Source organism: Drosophila biarmipes, chromosome 2L (assembly GCF_025231255.1).
Source record: "Drosophila biarmipes strain raj3 chromosome 2L, RU_DBia_V1.1, whole genome shotgun sequence".
NCBI lineage: Eukaryota > Metazoa > Arthropoda > Insecta > Diptera > Drosophilidae > Drosophila > Drosophila biarmipes.
Genome location: NC_066612.1, coordinates 12,603,038 through 12,623,919, shown reverse-complemented (window position 1 = coordinate 12,623,919; position 20,882 = coordinate 12,603,038). Strand labels below are relative to the sequence as shown.

Sequence of the window (20,882 nt, the reverse complement as noted above, 5' to 3'; positions counted from 1 at the left end):
AGCCGCTTTCATTTCGTAAGGTTAAAGTGAAGAGTAGCAGGGAATAGGTAAGGGGCATTGTACAAAAAAGGTTCTGTATTATATAAATATAGGAGGTCGGAATTAGGTAATGCTTTTTCAATATCCGTTTAAATTCAACCCAATTTTAAATATTTTTTAATTTTTCATTTTGTACAAAAATGCTAAAGAAATAAAATAAAACAAAATAAGGATATTTATTTTGGTTATAAACATTTTTTGGTCGGAATTTCTTCTTGATGCATCAATTCCAACCGGTTGGTTTGGTGCGACACCTAGCGAAGTAGAATCGAACCTGTCCCATGTAGGAGAACCCATGTAGATGTAATGTATAATAAACGTAAGTCACGCGTGGTGGGTGTCGTAGGTTGGTGAACCTGCTAGCTCACGCGTTGGTGGGTGCACTCGCTAAATGCCATTGGCACAATGGGAAAATTCGGCAATTTAAAAAATATTAGAACTGGGAAACGCTTTATAATATCCCTGAAGTCAAAAGAAATATTAAAATTATTAAGATTGAAACTATGCGATTTTATAATATTAGGTTCTGCACTAAATCAGCGCAATAATAAAAAGTATTCCTATTTGTGTTGCACATCAACCACCCAATTTTTGTCAAATAAAACTCTTAATTATGCTTGATTTTCTCGTTTATTTGTTAGATCTCAAGGGCCTCTCCCATCTTGGGAGTTACATGGGGAGTACATACGTGTATACACAAACAATTCCAAGCAAAATGAACTTACACAATATTGGGGATACATATACATTCTAGGGGGTGAGGGTCCCGTAAACAATGTTCTACTCATTCATCGACTACGAATAATGAAACTAAGGGCGACTCTGTGGCAGGTCATCTGAGTTTTTCAAATATGTCGGGTGGGGTTGGGCTCTAGACCGGGGTTCGAATCTGGATCGTCTTAGTTAAGTGCGTGCGTCTAATATTACCATCTATATATATGATCGTTAGTGAGTATATTTATTTTGTGTTCGATTGTGTGTGGCTTTAGTGATATTTTCGTTTGCGATATTTAGTAAAGTTGATTGCATTCCGGTATTGTTTTATCGTTTACGGTTTTATACGATAATGTTTAGCTCTTATGGGGTAAAATTTATGTTTCCGTTGCGATATTGAAGTGCTGGCTAATGTGGTTTTTCTGAACAAAGGCAACTGAATAAAGAAATCTTAACTCTTTTTTCGTTATATCTTGTATACTTCCAACTCCGCCTTGGATTTTCCATTCAATGGGTTAACTGTCTTTGGCTTTGGTTGCACTTTTAATTTTTTGTTGGTTTTTTGGTTCCCTAAAATATGTTTGTTATAATTTATATTTAAAACACGCCCCACCGGGAGCTTAAAACGATTTTAGGCTACAGTAAAACATTTTCAATGCGCCAAGCTGCGAAGCTTTCAAGTCTTAACTATTCAATTAACTACCAAGTAAAGTGTATAATTCCGTATAATTCGAAAACGGGTTTCCCTTTTGTTTTGCTAAAAAAAAACAACTAATCAGCAGGATGGTATTCCCTTTGCCTTTTTTGTGTTGTCTTGTGGCTTAGCAGTCTAGGATTAGCTTCAGTGAATAAATATTCTAGTTAATTTCGAATTGCTGTAAAAGCAACCGGCTAAAGTTCAATATAAAGAGAAAAATATTATTGTTACCAGAAGAAAGCTTTGAGTGTGGATTTAGCAAGGCGGGAGCAGCCCAATTGTATTTGAGTGAGTTGGTGTACGCGTTTGTGTGTTGTGTAGAACCAAGATTAGAAATGCCTTACCTTAACCAACACTGGCAGAGGGGTTAGTATTGGAAAAGAGTTTTCAGAAAAGTGTAGGTTAGAAAACAGATTTTTAAATGTTTTGGATTCATAATTAGGTTAACCAATATTGGAATAATCGATCGACTGATTGTGAAACTAAATAGGTGTAGATCTTTAGGATTTCAATGAAATCCTCTGAGCCCAAAACTCTCTTGCAACACTATCCCCTCTTACCATCTCATACCTAGCCTAGTAGTTCTGTAACTTTATGGTTCCCCGTTCGATTACTGTTATATTTGGTTTCTTTATCACATGCTTTGCATTTCGGCTGCTCAAAACGTGTCTGTATGTGCGTGTATATAGTGTTATTTTAGGAGGCCCCTTAGAGCTTGTCGAGGTCGGGTTGCTCCGGATCGGTTGGACTGATCGGTGACATCTCCACACTGTCCAGCAGCGGGGTCTTCTCCTCGCTGCAAGTGCTGCCCGGGGCATCGTCCATGTCCATCACGAAGATCCTCGAGAGGTCGGCACCGCTGAGCGTCAATCTCGATGGGGACTCGTCCACCGAGCTGGTGGTGCTGCTGCTGCTGTCACTGCTGGTGGTGTTGGCGGTGGTGCTGCTGCCCTGGGTGGTGCCACTCTGGATGGGTTTGGGATGGATGCTCGGGATGGCGATGGTGGCTATAGTGGCGATGCTCTGGTCGAGAGACTTGGAGGGCGTGCGATAGCTGGCAGTTGCCGAGGTGGCCACTAAATTCGATTGGCTGGACTGAGCGGACAGCGAGGTGGTCTTTATATTGGTCGTCTTCAGGTGGCCCCCGATGGAGCAGCTGCTGCTCCATCTGCCACCCGACTGATAGTGCTTCTGGTGGTGGTGCTCCTTTTGATTGTACTGGGTGCCGGTTCGTAGCCCCTGACCCTGCGATGATACCGTCGGATTATTGTCATCGTTGAAGCTCATCTCGTCCTCGCTGTGTGTGTTGTTAATGGCCGTCTGCTTGAGTCGCACCAGGTGCCTCTCGGAGTAGGACTTGCGGGCATCCATGACTCTCAGATAGTCGGAGGACTCGCCCAGATCCTCGCTCTTGGAGCTGCAGTATCTAGCTGAGCTCCGCGAGCCACTCCCATTGCCACAGAAACTGGTGGTCACACTCAGCATCTGCTGGCTCCCACTGAGCGATCTCCTGCTGGCCTGGGAGCTGCTCCTGCTCTCGTACTGATTATCCCGCAGGGAGCAGGGCGAGATCCTGGGCGACGGATTGTTCTCCATCAGAGAGTCGTTGCTCTTGGCGATTCGGTTCTTCCGGTAGAACTTGCTGTCCCGCCAGAGGGTCTGTCTTCCGGTGCGCTGCATCTCGATGCAGTTGCCCGGCTGGCTGGGGGGCGTTTGGCTGGTGGGCGTGGCCGTGGGCGAGTCCTGGCCCTGACCCTTGCTGATGCGAAAGGAGGCGTGCGTGAGCTTCTTGTACTTCTCGCTCTGCATGTTCACGCGATTGTCCGAATGGGTGCGATCCGCCATCGGCAGGAAGGCATTGTCGATGCGACGCTCCTCCTCCAGGGAGCGAAAGGCCAGCCGATTCACGTGCTTCAGGTGCTGCTTGTCGGAGGTCCTCTTCGGGGACATGTCCTCGAAGGAGCTCACCTGGAAGGGGGACTAATTAAGCTTTCATTCACACCGCCACATCATTTTCAAGGTTCAATAAATTCAACAAGCCAGGTCTATTTCTAATTTACTGCTAATAAAAAATGAAATTAAAACTAGACAATTGGACAAAACTAATAATTGGACCATTTTTAAAGTCAGGTGTGATTTAAAAATGTAAAATATTTCTTAAATAATCATGTCTACAAAAGTATTTTTGGATTCTTGTGGGTAATTCAGGGGTGATAATGGCTTATTAATAATTTAATCTGCCAAATGATAATTTTTTAATTTATGGGTAATTGAAAATTATTGACTCAATAACTTAATCAAGTACGTATATGACTTTTCGATATATTTCTTTAACATACCCATGGAAGCGTTGAACCGTTTTTTTTTTGAATTGTTAGATATTTATTTATTCGAATCGTTCGGATCATTCTTGTGAGATCTAAATTTTATTTTAATCTTTTCACAATTTTAAAATTTAAAAAAATGTATCTACCTAACTGAAAGTCTATTTGGCAATCTACAAAATGTCTTGAACAATTACTCACCCGGTATTTCTGTGAGAACACCTCTATCATTCCCGATCGCTTCGATGGCGATGTGGTGTAGATGGAGTTCTGATCGTTAACCAGGATCTTGGGCGGATCGAACTGCTGCTGAGGATGCCCAGGCCCGTGACCCTGGGCCTGGGCCTGACCTTGACCCTGACCCGCGTTGCTGGTGGAGGCCAGGGAGGAGCTGCTCGAATTGCTGGTGGCCGTGACCAAGATCTTCGGAGAGAGCGAAACGGGAAACTGCTGCGGACGTATGTTGCCAAAAGATCCGCAGTTCGATCCCGAGGAAGTGGAACCCGTTCCCGACATGGCATCGTCGATGTGCAGGAAGTTGTTGGGGGAACTCTCGCGACAGGGCGAGGATATGGCCGAGTCCTGGGAGACCATGCTCTTCGGAATGGTGGCCAGTTCCAGGCAGGTTTCATTGCCGCCCGTAGTGGTGGCTATAATCACATCCTCCACGCCCTCGTCGATGGGCGAGGAGATGGACTGAAAGCTGCTCAACCGAATGCTGGACGATCCGATGGACAGGTCGTTGTCGGTCAGAGAGCCGAAGGCCGAGTCCTGGGAGGGGTTACTGCGCCCGTACTTGAGGCACTTGAGGGAGTACTCCAGCCGCCGGCTCTTCGAGTTCTTGTAGTTGCACATATCGGCAGTGAGTTGGTGGTTGAAGGAGGCCCCAGCAGCCGAGGAAGTGCAGGACGGCGCCTGAAGCCTCTGGCCGCCCACCCCCGACGAGCCACTGGCCTCCTCCTCGGGCTCGAAGTACTCCTCCTCCTCCTGCTCCTCGTAGACCTCGGCCACGGAGCCCTCGGCCAGCAGGACATCCAGGTTGCTCTGGCTGCTGGTGCTGCATCGAATGGTCGGCGGCTGGGGATCCTGACCCGTCTCCTGGCTATTATCATCCGAATAGAGGGCCGCCGGGTCACAGTAGTGGATGGGCGACTCCGAGGCGTACGAGGGGTGGACATACGAGTGCGCCGAGTGCCATTGCTGCAGGCGCAGGAGGTGCTGCCGATGGCAGCTGCCACCGACGACAATCTCCTCCAGAAGACCCTCCTCCGAGTCGCTTGATATGTCAAATGAGTCCATTGTTCGGCTGATGCTGTGGGTTTTGGGTGGGGCAGTGGTGGGGAAAACGGGTGAAAGGGCAGAGAATAACAATCAGAAATTTCAGAATTTTTTCGAATCCATTCCGGCACCGCTGCCGGTCGCACCTGATTTGATTTTCTTTTGTGTTCGGGTATGCAGAAAAGCCATGGCATGTCATTGTATGCGATGAATGCACTAATGGGATTGGAATTGCGAATCTGTCTGCGAGAGTGTGGTGCTGCACTAGAAGCGTCAATGCGTGCGTGTTTTCAATCAGGCTCAAGTTGCCCGCTCTGCCTTCAAGCTCCTTCTACACAAACTCAATTAGTGACCCAAAAATGGCTGCTATTGCAAAAGTTTCTAGTCATGACATGGATATCTCAATTTGTGGTAAACTCAATTAGGGGGCAAATATATGATATACAGTAGTGATGTTGCATAGTTTCAGAGTCTGGCTTGTCAATCAGAAGTTTTCTTAGTCTGCTAAACTAATAACAGCCTTACGTTGTGCCAGCAAATTGAGTTATGCCTGGCATTTAGGATCTGTAGTCTACAAGGTACTGCATAAAATGTTTACAAAAAGGAGAAACTAATCTGTATATTATCCTTCTAAAGCTAAAATGTACTACGTTATTCGGGGGTTTTAAATAAGGGATAGATGTATTTAAAATGTATATCTATCTTGAGCTGAATATATTTAGCCTCTCTAACGTATAAATAGTTTTCAAATTACACAGCATGCAATAAACAACATAAAGAAAAACATTTGTATTACAAGCTGAACAGATGGGATTTATTGTAAAGAGTTTAGCAAATAGCAGGGAAAACATTAATATTTTATTACGCCAACCAGCACATACGTATAAAGGCAAAAGTAAACAAAAGGCGTAGGATAGTGTGGTTTGCACTTGCTAAATAAATAAATATATATTCTATGTACTCTGCTGGCCCTCCTCCGATGCAGATTCGATTAGGTGGTGCGGTGTGGTTTTGCTTGCTGGGTGGTGCAGCTTCTCTTCGAGTGGTTTTGAGCATACAAAAATATTGCCACTTACCACATTTGGCTACAACAAACATTCATTCTTTTGCAGCACTAGTTTTGTTTTCCGTCGGGTATAAAAACTTTAATTTTCGTACAAAAAATGATGTGTTTGCTTTATCGGTTTGTATATTGATTTTATTTAAATTTATTCAGGTATTCATTTGGGTTTTATTTCACACGATATTCGTTTTGTAAAATTTAATTGTGAGATATTCTTTGTGAGTTTTTGGGTTCGGGTTCGGTTTCGGATTCTTTGGTTTGGTTCGGTTCGGTTGGGTTTAATTTGGTTGGTTTGCTTAGTTTAGTACATACGAAAGACTTCATAGGGCGCAGGCAGAACACTGATGTTGTTGTAGTAGTAGTAGTTGTTGTTGTTGTTGGTTTTTGTTAGTCGAACGGGTTATGTAAATAAACAAATGCAGAAATGCAAGAGTTTGTAAATCAAAAACAAAACACACACATAGGTAATGTAAACAAAAATGAACGTTGAGATACATTCAAGAGCGGATCGGTATGTGTGTAGTAGATGATGGGTTTGGTGTAGCGGCAACTGTAACGGGAACTGCAACGGTAACGGATTTCTGGGCGCTTTCGCAACACTAAGATAGATAGACACACACACACACACAACAAAGTTGAGTAGTAGTATTGGTAGTAGTAGGCAGTACGGTAGGAGAGAAAGAGAGAGTAAAACATTGCGTACGGAAAAAATACTTTAGTCGAAAAAATCCTCCACTACATATATTGTTAATTAGTATGAAAGTAAAACATGCGTTTGAGTATTTAATTAAATAATTTTAATTAATTTTTTATTTGAGGCAGCAGAGTAAATTTACACGGGGTAAAATATATGCTTAAATATACATGAGGCAGCAAATGAGCATTTTTTTACTTTGGGGACTTTTTCTCTTGCTAGTTCGCTTGGTTGGCCCTCGCTTTTATCACTCAATTATACTCCTGTCTTGTATGCATAATTTTAAATTCTGAATTCTGTTTGTTGGGTGGATGGGTCAGGCCGAGCAGAGTCCGGGACATTATCATAATTACCCTTAGACACGCACAGGCACACGCACATCGTAAAGCCTATGGCAACATTTTTCACTTTTCCTTGGTTCGCAGCGTTAGTTTTTCTCGCCTGCTCACCATTTTTTGTTGCCTTCTGTTTAACATCTCCTCGGATGTGTGTGTGCTTTTCTCTTTATTAGCCCAAAATGTGAGCGCACAACAACTGGATTAGCAGGCCCGCGCTAGGATTTTATTGGCGCCCAACGTGGGGCCCACCTATAGCTGTGCTGCAGTCTACCAAATTTTTTGTGTTTTTTTAGAAGTGATTTAATCTGGTTCATTATTATTCGAAAATGGTTCAGCGACTTCAACGGAAGTTTAAAATCCTTTGTTTAGCTCACCTACTTATAATTCTGTGCACAACTAACAGGACTAGCGAGACCGGTAAAAAATATGGCGCCCAACGTTTAGTCACATTTTGGGCGCTTATTTTTTATGGGTAACAACGCTGCAGTTTATAAGGCCTTCCTTTATTGGTTAGAATAGTTTGATATTGTAAAATAGTGGACAAAATAATTCGATAATTCTACAATTTTTAACTACTTTCTGTAAGAAAAATTTGTGGTGGTTTTTAGACTCTACAGACCCCTTAAAGTGTCTATTAAATTACTGTAATTTTAGAAAAAACTAGAAGCGGTAGAAAATTCATTCATAAAAGAGTGTTGGTAATTTGTAAATCTACTTAAAAAATGAGGTAATTGGTTTTTTAAACTAAAAATTGAAAAAGTTTACTTCGTTAAGCACTAAGAGAAGTGATATTCCGCCTACAAAACCTTTTATTACCATATTTTTTTATGCTTTTCTTCTTGTTGGCGTTGCATTGGAACACCCTAATCCTACACCGAATTGGTAATTCCTTGATGAGCATACAAGACTTGTTTTTCCTCTCACACCGAAAAACATGATGATGAACCGTGTATGAGTCAGTGTGAGTGTGGTGAGGGGTTCATGTGAGATATGCCAGTGACTGACAGAGTAAAATTTGCACATTTTGCTTCTAGGTGGAAGAAGGCTAGGCGGCTTGGTAAAACTCACCCAGTGCGTCGATCGTGTGGCGTCGATGGGGGCGTGCAGGGCGAGTTGGCCTCACTCAGGGAATGACCCAGGGAGGCGCATTGGCGCTTCTTCACCGCTTGCAGCAGGTTCAGAGTGGACCTGCTGAGGCTTGGCTTAATTGTCTGTAATGAAGTAGAGCTCTAATGTTGTGACCCGCAAACCAGAGGTATAAATTTAAGCTAACACTTACACTGAAACAGGGTCCACGCAGCTCGCGCAAATCAATGCTGCGAAACAGATCGCAAAGGACTAGGTCCTCGACGGAGGGGCAGACACCGCTTGGCGGCTCAAAGATTAGACCTAATATTTCCAGAATCTGTAAAAAAGATTACTTGGTCTGAGTGAAATTCTTCGTGTCTCCTCTCCACAAGTTCATGTCAATTTGTAACACTAAAATGTTAGCAAATAAACTATACATTACTTTTTTTCTTGTCTGGAAAATAAAAAGAAAATAAAATAATAAAATACAAATTATAAGAAAATTATTATGCCAATAACAAATGTAATAGATAATTTGCCAAAACTCTTAGTGATATATCAAATGAACTTGTTCACAGACACAAACACATAATGATCATTTTTATATTTGAATAATAAATGTTTACAGTGCGACGTTTACAATTGAAAAATGTAATTTTAAGTTAAAGTTATCTCAAATGAAACAAGAAAAATAAAAGTGGATAGAAGGAATTAAATTATATTAAAATAATGACTGTATCATATAAGTTTCTCTTTTTAGGTTTTCACTAACCTGGCCAATTTGTGGGTAGTGCTGCAGCTCCATCTCGAGCACCCTTATGGACGGTTTGGGGGTGGTCAGCTCCTGACCCGTGCACATCTCGTAGAGCAGGTGACCGAAGCAGACGATGTCCACGTTTTCGATATCGGTGACCGATCGGGACCACATGACGGCGTTAATGCGCGAACTGAGGCCCAGGAGGCCGTTCTCGAGGCCCGATAACCTGATGGGCGGAAAATTAAAAGGGAATAAATGTCGCGGCAAATGCATAATTAAATGGCGGTCCTTTCAGCCCTCCCACCATCCCTTCTGTTTTCGGCCTTAATTATGCAACGTATTCGATGGCGGTTCTGCCATACATATTGATGGCCAACACGTGGAAATGGCGGCCACAAAGTGTCTACTTTTATGGATTTATGTGCGAGCGAGAGAGGGCTGGCAGGGTACCATCTGCCCTTCCTTTCCCCTCTTGCGATGTGCCTTTATGGCAAAGAGCGTATGTCAGACCTGATATGACAATATTATGGCACTACACAGTGCTGTATGTATACTGCGGATTGGCCGGGCTTTCCGTTCGAGGGTTCTGCCAGCGGTTCTCGGTATTCATTAGAGCGCAATACTGCTGACTAGTTGGAAAAGGTATCCTAAATTGGCTGACAATAGCTGTTTTGAAGATGTTAGTTGCCGTGGCAGAATAGTATATTGGTTCTGGTTGTCACAACGCTATGTTTACTACTATGCCTCATACTTTTAAGAGCCTGTATTTCCTTATTTACAATTACTAGTATTCTCTGCTCACCGTTCGTATCTGTATCTCCTCTGTAATCAAAGGTCTGAGCCTTTGATAAATCCCTTTAATTGCATCCCGTTTTTATAGCTGCGATTCAGCCATGATAGTCTTGTCTGCTTTCTACATCTGTTTCTTTATTACCATTGAAAGTTAGAGATTCTTATTTCAATCCCACTTGAGCAAGTATTTTCCCTTCCACTCCGTCAATCAGCTTTTCAGCTTACCAATCTCTATTTTCCTGCACCTCTGCTCCTTGGTATTTTAACTTTTCTGCTGCCCTATCGATGGCTGTACGTATGTATAAGCAATTTATATGAAAATCAGCTTTTCAATGCACACAGCGATTCCCTGGCGACGAAGGCAGCAAAATTGGGTCATGCACTTGGCGCAAACTTGAGCGGCAAAAAATCCGCACTTTAATCGACTTTCACCTATAGGAATTTCTCGCATGCACACAGCCGCCTTTCCCTTTCAGCCCCATCCCCTAGCTGCAGTATAAGCAACTTTTTGTGCCGACCATTTATTTTTAAAATGGCAAAAAGCTAGAGCTTTATTTTTGTAACACCCATTCGATGTTTGCCAGTGGGTGGTGGTGGATGGAGGGTAAATGGGGTAGGGAGGTGTTTTACGCGTTGTCGCACAACAGTTACATGGGTCACAAAGGGGCATGGGGAGGGGACCCAAAAGCAGGGACATGCATTTAAAGTGCCCTGAAATGGCCAACGATTCTGGGGAATTGCTTTTAATTTGCCATTTTGGGCTGAAATCTCTTTCGCTTCTATTTCGGTGAATTTTGCATGTCCGCCCACGGTTCGATATCAAATATTTTAGCCATTATTAAATTAGTTCACAGTTGAGCGGGCCCCAATTGACAATGGACTCACCTGGCGGCCCCGTTCTGCAGGATGACATTGCCGCTGTGCAGGTGACCGTGAAGCGGAAAGCCACGCTCCTTCAGGAAGAGCAGTGCCTCCAGGATCTGTCGCCCCAGGCGCTGCACCTGGCTCACCGGTAAGCCGTTCGGCTTACGCGTGTACTTCCTGGCCCACGGCTCGTTCCACTGTGCCTGGAATGGGAAATGGATTCTAATTACTGTTGGTGGACTTAGGCTGGATCAATTGTTTTTTTGGGTATAGAAAATTTTCATTAATGACGTTCTATAAATACGAAGTAATACCTAAAAAAAGATTAAATTTAATTTACTCTTCAAAAAAGGTTTCTATAAATACTTAGGTACCCCTAAATTAAAGTATAGCTTCAATAGCTATTACATAATTTTTGAATTTTTGGTAGAATAATCATTCTATTTTAAATTCGGTTACTTTTCAACCGCTTTTGCTGCCGATGGGTCTTCATACTTTCTAAAGATTTTTTTTTATATTCTGTAGAAATATTCGCTTGGATTCTCTCCTTTTCTTTACCTTATATATGAGATCTTTGAGACTGCCCCGCGAGTTGAAGGGCGTCACCAGGCAGGCGTAGTCATACGAGCTGTTCCGCAAGAAGCCCAGATCGAGAACGGGATATATGTACGGGTGATGCAGCGAGCCCAGGAGCTCCATGAGTATTTCCCTGGCGCTTTCGTTGGGCGGGAGGTCCTCGAAGGCCACGCAGTCGGGGGGCAGAGGTAGCAGGGTCAGCAGACGATCAGTGCGGACCTTAAAAAAGGAACATTATATATTTAAGGGACTAGAACAGAAGCAAAAGCTCTCACCGAAGCATCTGTGACCAGAAACCAGTTCTTGCCATGCCTCGAACCGATCTCGTCCAGGTGGGCGATCACCTCGTAGCGCCCATTGGCACTCTGAATCCATTCCTGAGTGGCATTCAGGGCCTTCTCCCGCTGGGCCCGCTCCCGGGGACTTCGCTCCACGATGCCATTGCCACTGTCGAGAGCGGAGTACTGATACTTGATGTTGGGCCTGAAACATGTCAACCGAGTATTAGCTCCCAGGCTCAGCGTACTCCACAGTTATAGAATTATTAGAGAGCATACTTTGATGAAGATTTGCTAACTAAGGAAACTTGTTTGTATAGTACAACTAAAACTATAACTAATTATGATATGGCTATCTCGAAAATGTCTTGACATCCATCACACCACACTCATTTCGGCAGGTTTTATTTACATTGACAAACAGGAATGGGCATTTAACATAAATTTTCCCACAATTTGCATAAGAGACCGCACTTGAACAACAGCAAACATGTATTAAATTCGTCCTTCCAATTCAATTATGTGGTTTCATGTTGAATAATTTATTTACAGAGATTTGTTTACTCGTTCATGAGAAGGTATGCAATCAAGAATTTAAGGACAATCAGCTCTTAACATTCCAATGGTGTTCGAAGGTTGGGACTTTCTTGCTGGGTTCAAGTGAAATATAGTAAGGGATTTAGTCATTATTATTATTGTGGGTCTATTAAACCTGCATATCTCATATTTTTATTTTGGTATAGATTTTAAGTTTTACCAAGACTTGGTTGGGCCTTCATGTCTTTATAAAATATTTAAACGTCCACAAAAAAATTGTCTTATCCAACTGACCACAAAACAGTATCCTGGCCCCAAAAAAAACCATTGACATCTACAGGTCACGGGACAATCGCTTCTGAAATGTTGGACAAAAAATGGGAGGCACAAAATAATTTGGGCAGCACAACAATTTTTTGTTGGCAAATGGTGGAGGTGCCGCAGGACGAAGGAATTTGCAACTCAATGAGGACGGAAAACAAAAGGAAGGGCCAGAGGAAGAGGAAGTAACTGCCTGCACAATGGCGCAGCGGAAACGGAAGCAGGAGTTTATCATTTCATTTCGGTTTTTTTCTTGTTTCTCGAGAAACAATTTATTTTTTTCTGTTTATTTGTTGCAAGTGAAGAGTTGTACAAAGAGAAGAGTGCAGGAAAGCAACTGAAAATGGAAACGTTGTCAAACCAAATGAAAGAAGAAAGGAAATCTAAACAAACTGCACTCACTTGGAGCCTTAAACGAGAAAGAGACGGTTAGAGCAGACAAAATAACAAAGGCAGAGAATGACAAAAAAAAGTAGAAAGTGAAAGTAGAGGGAGGACTGGGCTCATAAACAAACACTTACGGCCACTCAATCAAAGCAGAGCGAAGGTTAAGCACATCCTCGGGTTAAGTTTAGCATGTGTTTGAAAATTTAATAAGGCACAAAACGAAAAACAGTAGAAAATGGAGAGTAGAGGGCAGCAGAGGGACAAAAAGAGAGTGAAAGTGTGTGCGTGCGTGGCATAAAATGTTGGCCAAGAGGCTTCTTTCTCTTCCTCTCACCCCATTTCACTTTCATTGCGTCACACGAACTTGCAGAAGGGAAAGGAAAACAGAAACACACAGAAAAACTGTCATGTTTTGGGCCCATTTTGTAATATATTTTATAAGCAAAAAAATTACTTTGTGAAATTGTTTTTTCTGTTAAAGTCTGATTAAAAAATGTAGCTTTAATTATTATTAACCAATACTTTGCTTTTTTCTTTCTTAAAATATTAGGCACATTTTTGAGTGCACTCATGTGTGTGTTCGCTAGACCAGAACTACCAAAAGCTGGGAAAACTCTTTGCCCATTGCCTGTCTCTTTAGGCGCATGGCTTGCGCTTTTGGCCAACGGTGCGTATGTGAAATATTTCTCATTTCCCTGCTGTTCAAAAGACCTTGACTCCAATGCAGCTCTAACGTTTTTTGGCATCCCACTATGTGTGTGCTTGTGTGTTGGCTTAAGCTAATTTTTGTTGCACAGCAGAGAGGTGACTTTCCTTCGTTTATCCTCTTGGTGATATTGCAGCTTAAATATTTGCCAAACACTCGACACACTTGTTGTTTGTCAACTCTGGAAAATGGGTGGAGCGGCGAAAGAATAAACGCTACGAAAAACCGAGGGGAACGCTCAAGATAGGAGATTTGAGCACTCAAATAAAGTGGGAAATGAATTAAATTATGCCGGAAAACTTTCAGTAGATTTTAAACAGTAAAACAGTTAAAAACAATAATTTTTATGTTTATAAAATAAAGTTATAAAATTTAGGAAAAACTTAAAAAAGCCTTAGTATTCCTTTTTTTTTATTTTATTACAAATTAAAAAAAAAATAAAAACAAGAAAGAGAACTTTTTTTAAGTTTTTATAACTTTTAAGCTATAACTATTTTCCATTATTCAACCCATCATATCCTTGCACCAGATGTTATAGCAAACAAAGGGATTTTATTTACACTTGGCTATAAATATGTTTTCCAAAGTTAGAAGAAAGAAGCGAAACCAATACCAGTAAATAGGAAATTCTAATTAAAAATAAAGCCCTTTTGAGTACCAGGTGAAACGGCACTCCCGCCCCCTTTCAAATTAAATAGCAACCTTTGCGACTGATGAAAGCAAGCGAACCGAACCTATCTGTTGGATGTATCTATAGATCTAGATACTTGGAGTCAAAATATAGATACTCAACAGAAGTTCGAATGCCGCGCGTAATTAACGTGCTCGTGTGTGAAATTTTTTATTGCATACTTTGCGGCACTCACACATGCATAGTCACCTGCTCGTTAGGGGCACACACACACAGGCACCAGAGCACACGCTCACATCGACAGACACTTACACACACGAACAGATGCTCACGCTCGCTTGCACATTCATCATACGCCTCAGCACGTAGAACTGCGGGGAGGGCGGCGGTTCACGGGGTGGTGCTCTCACAGATACTACTCACACACACAGTCGAATCAATTTTTCGCCCTTTTTGAGCAAACTTTTGCCGAGTTGATAATTTAATTTGCAATTTTTGTATGGTGTGCCTGGGCATCTAATTTGAGAAATTTTCACCTTGGCAAACTTTCACCTACCTTTGGAACAAAAGAAAAACCTGGGGAGGGGGAGGGACGGTCGGTTTAGTTGGTTGGCAAATGCATTCTATCATCGCGCTTAATGCTTTGACGTTGGCACTGCGTTTGGCATTTCATTTGAAACGAGAAAACTTTCCAAATAAAGTTTCCCAAAATATTTGGGCAGCGGGAAAAAGTGTCTGTTTAATGTTGAGGGAAAGTAGTAGGTGAACATTTTCCTTTTTCTGATTTACAAAAATCATGGCCAACAAAAGCTTTCAAGTTAATTATTTTTTGCGGCCGCCTTTCAAACCTCTTGAAAACATTAGACTCTTCAGATGGTTTTTCTCGGCATTACTTGTGTTATCTCTATGTATATTATTGTGCATGTGTGGTACATCAAAATAAGTTCGAATAAAATGAATTGCTTAGTGTCTTGGTTTTTTCTACGTGTGGCAAACATTAAAAGCATTTCAGATTTTATTTCTATTCGTTTTTGGCATGCAAAGTGCTGTAGAGCTGGAACGAAAAAACTCAAGTAAAACGAAAACGTAAACGAAATTCAGGCAAGCAAAAGAAAAAAACTTGGCATTGAAATCTGTACACTATTGAGGCTCGGATGCTGAATTTCAAGTGTAAGTATAAGTACAAGCTAGATACAAAGTAGATTAGTTTAGTTTAGTATAGTACAGAGTAGAGTAGTAAATGCAACCTTGTTGTCAGTACTGAATCTATGGTATCTCTACTTCCGGTTTCCGCTGGCATCGACTTGCTAAAGAAGAGCCTAGCTAGATTGTCTAACCTCGCGCTAACCAGCGGCGATTTCTCCGAGTGCTCGGACAGATCTGAGTTATCTTGCTCCGAGCTCGCCGACCGATTGCTGCAAATAGAAGGGTACACAATGGTGGTTGCGGTGGGTGTTTTTTGGTTGTTTGGTTGGTTTGGTTCGGTGGGTTTTTGGCAAAAAAGAATGTACGAAAAGATACAGCGATAAGTGTGTGTTCTCCTCTTATCTCTCGGTTTCTCAAAGAAGCTTCTCGGAATGGAACTAAAAAGGTTGAACGCACTAAATCATAACTCGAGGAGCCTGTGCACTGTGCTGGTTTTTGCTTGCAACTCTTGCAAGATTGCACATTGCAAAAGTCCTATATTTACATGGGGCGGGCCGATCGGGTACTCACCTACTGTAGATCTGGCGGCGATTGGCGGCTGTCAGGGCCGAGACATCGAACTCGATCGCCGAGTTGGAGCGTTTCAGGCCGTTTGCCTTGTGCAGCTTCTTCATAATGTTCCTCACTTTCCTATCGCGTTCGATATTGATTATCGGTTATTGGTTATCGGTTGCATTTTATATTGAGAGACAAATACATTGGCAATCATTGGCAATTCCAAGTTAAAAGGTTTTTCTTTTTGGGATCTTAATTTTATAGAACCAAGATTGTTTCTTCTTTAACGTTTCGAATTTTTCGAAATTTTAAAATAAATTAAGACTTATTGAGGGCATATTATATCTAAATCGAATGATGCCAATATAATAATATAAAAAATATTTTAGTTATCTACTTTAAAATTATTTACCAAATCACAAAAAATGTGGCAAGGTTAGAATGTTCAAAAGGGATAATAATAAAAATAAAGGGTTTTATTTTTTAAACTAAAAATATTAATTTAAAAGTGTTTTAAAAAGTTGAGTCAAACATTTTTTTTGCTGCAGTATACCAATTGTAAGGTATTGATCTTGTAAAAAAACTTAGAAGGTATAACCCTTGTACATCTTGGAGTTCCTAACGTTCTGAACCCTGGAGCACTCACTTTTCGGGAACGGGTGGTCGGACGAAGGGATCGTGCCCTGTGACGGCACTGTTCCGGTTGTCGATCCGCTGCTGCTGGGCGGCCTTGTTGAACTTGAACATGGTGAAGGACTTCTTGGCACTGGCCACCTCACACACACGAACGATGATCTTGCGGCTGCTCTTGAAGACCGTGTTCAGGGTCTTGTAGACCAGAATGGACACGGACTTGGGGGCCTGGGGAGTGTGATTGTGGTGCGGATTGTGGCCCGGCTGCTGGGTGAGGGGCGTGGGCAGAGACTGCTGCTGCTTCAGTTGATGCACTGGAGCATGCGGCGCGGTCGACGCCGATGATTGTGATCGGGTGATGACTTTGCCTTCCCTCTGGAGATTATCCCGATGGCACTGATCCCGCTGATCCCGGTGGCAGTTGATGATGAGCTCCGGCTCCGGATGCGGCGCTGCCGGCTGGTTGATCTCGCTGCAAGTGTCCTGTGGTGTTTGCAAGTGTTTTGGTCGTTTTGTTTTTTTTTTTTTTTGTGTGGAAGTTTCGAACAAAAGTTGAGGGGCCACAGAGAAATGGAAAGAAATATGCGGTAGAACGGTTTAAAAATGTTTTAATCCCGAAACGAGGACTGAGCACAGCAACGAAATGGAAAGAAAATAAAAATAAGAACGGACAGAAGCGCTTCTTCGAAAGTAAAATGGGGAAATCATAAGCCATAGAAGCTATTTCGATCACCCCGGCAGTTGCACTTGCTCAACAATCGTTCAAAGAGTGTAAAACAACTTGGGTTTAATCATTGCTGTAAAGGACAATCACAAAAGCATTTTGATAACGAACTTTGCCAAGTTCTTTGTTACTATTTCAATGGGTTCTTGTGAAACGGAAGGAAAAGGATAATCAAATGAAGGGTAAAGCATGCTTTAGGGCATAGGCCAATTTATCAATTCAACTAAACTAATTTACAGCCAATTTGTATAAAAGCGTAATCTAATTTTAGGAAATTTGCATAAAAGAATTGCGTGAAACTCAAAGGAATAATTTAATAAATTTCAGCGTTGGTGGAGTGTGTATATTTCAGCAGCCAATTGAAGTTGAGAAAATCATAATTCGTTTGCTTGTGTAAAGGTTGTGGGTTTTTTTGGCTTTGCTCTGGTGATTTGATTTGCTCTCAATTTGCTGGCTAATTCGCTTCGCTCGATTACTTGACTTGCTGATGCAACGAAAGCAAATTTACCTACCGACAGCGATCTCTTAGGCAAACTTCGCTACAGTCCAAAAATGCAAGACACCTAAATCCAGGGTTCGATGTTTACAGAAATTTAGTTTTTAATTCGATTCTTACGTTTTGCAAGGGTGAATGGTGGGAAATTAGGGGGAGAACGGCATTTGATGAATTGCGATGGAAGCGAAATCAACTTGACCCCGTTCGATTTCAATTGGCAGACTTATATCTACGTATTTAATTGATTTTCCCTGGAAAGTCGTTTAATTTTTTGGCTGCGTTCGATGATGACTATTCTGGGTTTAATTTGTTTTCGCTGGATTCACGCGGTTTACCCAACTTTTTTGGTCGTTTAAAAATGCTATAATTCATTTTGCAATTTATTTTGTGGTAAATAAAATAATGCCCTAGGTCCATTAAAATTTGTTAAATGCTAAGCACGAAATAAACACTTTGATAGTCAGTATACTTTTTCCGCCTTTAAATTCTATGCATTGGAATAAAAGAACAATTAGCGTTTTTGTTCCTAAAAATAGTTACCGCCTAAATTTAATAAAATTCATATCTTATAAATATTTTTCTCTATGTGCCCTTTTTATTACGAAATAAACACAGAGGTTAATTGGCGGACATTAAAATGATTGAAAGAATCAATTAGTGACCACCGTGATCCGACATTTGTCAAATTTCCAACTCAATTAATTGTGGCAAAATGCTATAAAGTTCGCTCTTTCAATTATGCTGGCTTTGCTGTTTTTCAAGTGTCTGCTTTGTTTTAGCCAGAGCAGCCATTAAAATATCTGACGCAGACACTATAGATCCGATTTCAATTTCAGATACCGACGCACTTCACTCACTTTTGTGGCTGCTGTTTTGTTAATTAAAAAGTGCACGCCCCTTCGGCGTGCAACACTTTTGAAGTTCTTTTCACGAAAGCGAATGCGTTGCAGTTCAACGAATGTCCTTCACACGGTGAAAAGTAAACGACAGCAGCAATGAAAGCCACCACTTCTGCGCCGGCAGCAGTGGCAAAAACAATGGGAAGGACTTTAATAGACGCTTAAATAAATCATACGCCCCGTGTGTCGCGCCTTTTTCCCCTCAAGTGCCGCCTTTCACTTCATGTGTGTGCACTGCGTGACATTGAGCTCTCTGTGTGGAATCTAGGTGTATAAATGTTTGAGGCAGCCTTGTTTCTTGCACGTGTTTCCCGCACTTTTGCCCCGCGGCAGCCTATTTGTCTAATTGTCTAATTCTAATTTTAAATTGTGTTTTTTGCATGCATTGTGGCCCGATTTAATCGTATATGTTTCTTCGCCCTGCCGACAACCTCTCCTCGGGCCATTTATCTAATCGGGGACAGCGCACAAATGCTCAAAGTTCGCTTCTGCCTTTTACTTTCAAGACACTTTATTGATTTTCCTTTTGGGAGCGGTGTAAGTGGTTCGTTTTATTTTCTTTTGGCTTTCAGGTGTGCTCTAGAGCAGGCACACGCCTTTCCCTTGCCCTTCCACCTGTCTGGGTGTCAAATTCGTATTCATATTCTCGTTCACAATCACGATATGTGAGTTCAGTTCGAGCTTATCCCTCACTTTGATTATTGCATTATTCTGTCCGTCACTGGCTTGTTCATTGCAAATTAAATTGTCAATTTCGATAAATGGCAGTAAGAAACGCTATGCAGGCGAATGAGGGCTCTACACATGGAAACAGATATCATTAATCAATACGGGGCTTAGTTCGATGTTTCAGACATTAATTCTCGGCACTTTAATTGAATCGCCTCTGGAAAGAGCTCAATCGCAAGATATTACTCACGCCAAGAGTTAAAAATAGCTGACAAATGTTTTCCATGCCCTTAGGCAATTACTAATTATTTTTTTGGGTATTATGTGGGCTTTGAAAACATAATGATTAAGACATTGGGGGAAACTTCCGCGGGAAACATTATTTTTTCTGCGCAATTTAAGGGGTTTCTTTAGGAATTTCTTTGTTTCTTATTGTCAACCGTTTGTCCCTTGCCCCTGACCGAAATTTTATAGGACAATTAATTAGGTTTTATAAGCGGTTGTGGGTATGTACTTTGCAACTTTACTTTTAAGAACTGAGTCCATTAAAAACCAATGAATTAACTAAATAAAAACCTTAAAAGTGACACAAAATTCACACAGAAATCGCTTTTGGAATATTTTTGACGAATCTTAGGTACATCTTTCTTTTTTTCCATTTTAAGCTTGATTAACTCTCTCAGAAATCCCCTCCACTTGCTGTACAAAAGAAAACCATTACTTTCGTCATTACAAGCCACCCAACCTCATTTAATCCGCCACCGAAAATTGCAGGGACCGAAAGAGAATTGCACACTAAAAATGATGATGATGATGGAGATGATGAGCGGAGTGGCACCTGCTTTCGACGATCCGGGGCTCTTACCGCCCTAGAACAGCATTTTCCACGACCTCTTCGGCTTCATTATGGTTGCACTCATTGTTGATTGGGTCAGACAAATTTTAATCAATTTTTAAATAGTTTCGGGGGTGTCACAAAGTTTGGCAACGAGTTGACGGCCACGTGCCATGTAATGGATTAGAATTTTCTGCGGGAGCACCAAAATTAACTTTTCAAAGTTTACAACAAGTTCTCAAGTATGTAGTTTCACTCGCTGACACGACGAAATTTTGGCCGAACTTGGTTGAATATTTAAGCCACGAAAACGCGGCCAACACGGTGCTCGGGTCGTCCGTTAATGAAGGTGCGATTCGAATATCGTTTCGCTTGGGGCGAAAAGTATGAATTTTCTTCATTCCAGTCGGGCTGAGGTGTGTTCTTTGTACACACATATATCTGGGTATATACGAGTGTAGTTGGTACTACCACCGGTTGTGGGTGAGTGGCTTAGAGTGTTTGCGTGTCCGTCTCGCTTCATGTTTGTGGTCGTATTTGCGGCTGACTCGTGGGTCCGTCGGTCGATCGGCCCTCTCACTCTATCCACCGCCTGTCTGTCTGTCTCACTTGCGACTGTGCGTTCTCCCCTTCTAACTGGATTATAAAAATTGATTTTTAATTTTTATGACAATTTCCAACTGACTCATGGCTGCCTAGCGTCGTCCACTTGGCATTCGCCAAGAATGTTCCTCGTCTGTGGAACGAATTCCATTCTTATTTGCTCTCCCCTGGCCAGCCGGGCGGGCCAAAAACCACCCAACATCGAATCCCCACTGAACTTGGCATGCCAGTTTGTTTTTCTTGACAATGGGCTAACAA

The 20,882-nt window shown here is 41.9% G+C and overlaps 1 protein-coding gene across 10 annotated transcripts in view; it reads right to left on the bottom strand.

Annotated features, from left to right (window-relative positions):
• Positions 1-661: 661 nt before the first annotated feature.
• Positions 662-20,882, bottom strand: part of LOC108033640 (rho GTPase-activating protein gacF) — a 38,058-nt gene continuing 17,837 nt past the window's right edge. For 2 of the 10 annotated variants that reach the window (XM_050885400.1, XM_050885401.1), the window contains 8 exons: positions 11,480-11,687; positions 11,187-11,423; positions 10,650-10,831; positions 8,988-9,198; positions 8,427-8,552; positions 8,216-8,358; positions 3,976-5,086; positions 662-3,430 (listed from right to left, as the gene is read on the bottom strand). In XM_050885400.1, the coding sequence (XP_050741357.1) occupies positions 2,159-3,430; positions 3,976-5,086; positions 8,216-8,358; positions 8,427-8,552; positions 8,988-9,198; positions 10,650-10,831; positions 11,187-11,423; positions 11,480-11,687 (3,490 nt within the window). In that variant the 3' untranslated portion in view covers positions 662-2,158. Of the gene's footprint in view, positions 3,431-3,975; positions 5,087-6,128; positions 6,457-8,215; positions 8,359-8,426; positions 8,553-8,987; positions 9,199-10,649; positions 10,832-11,186; positions 11,424-11,479; positions 11,688-15,311; positions 15,480-15,780; positions 15,901-16,411; positions 16,882-20,882 lie in introns of those variants that run through there. The other 8 variants (XM_050885399.1, XM_017108060.3, XM_050885398.1 and 5 more) reach the window with 8 other exon arrangements.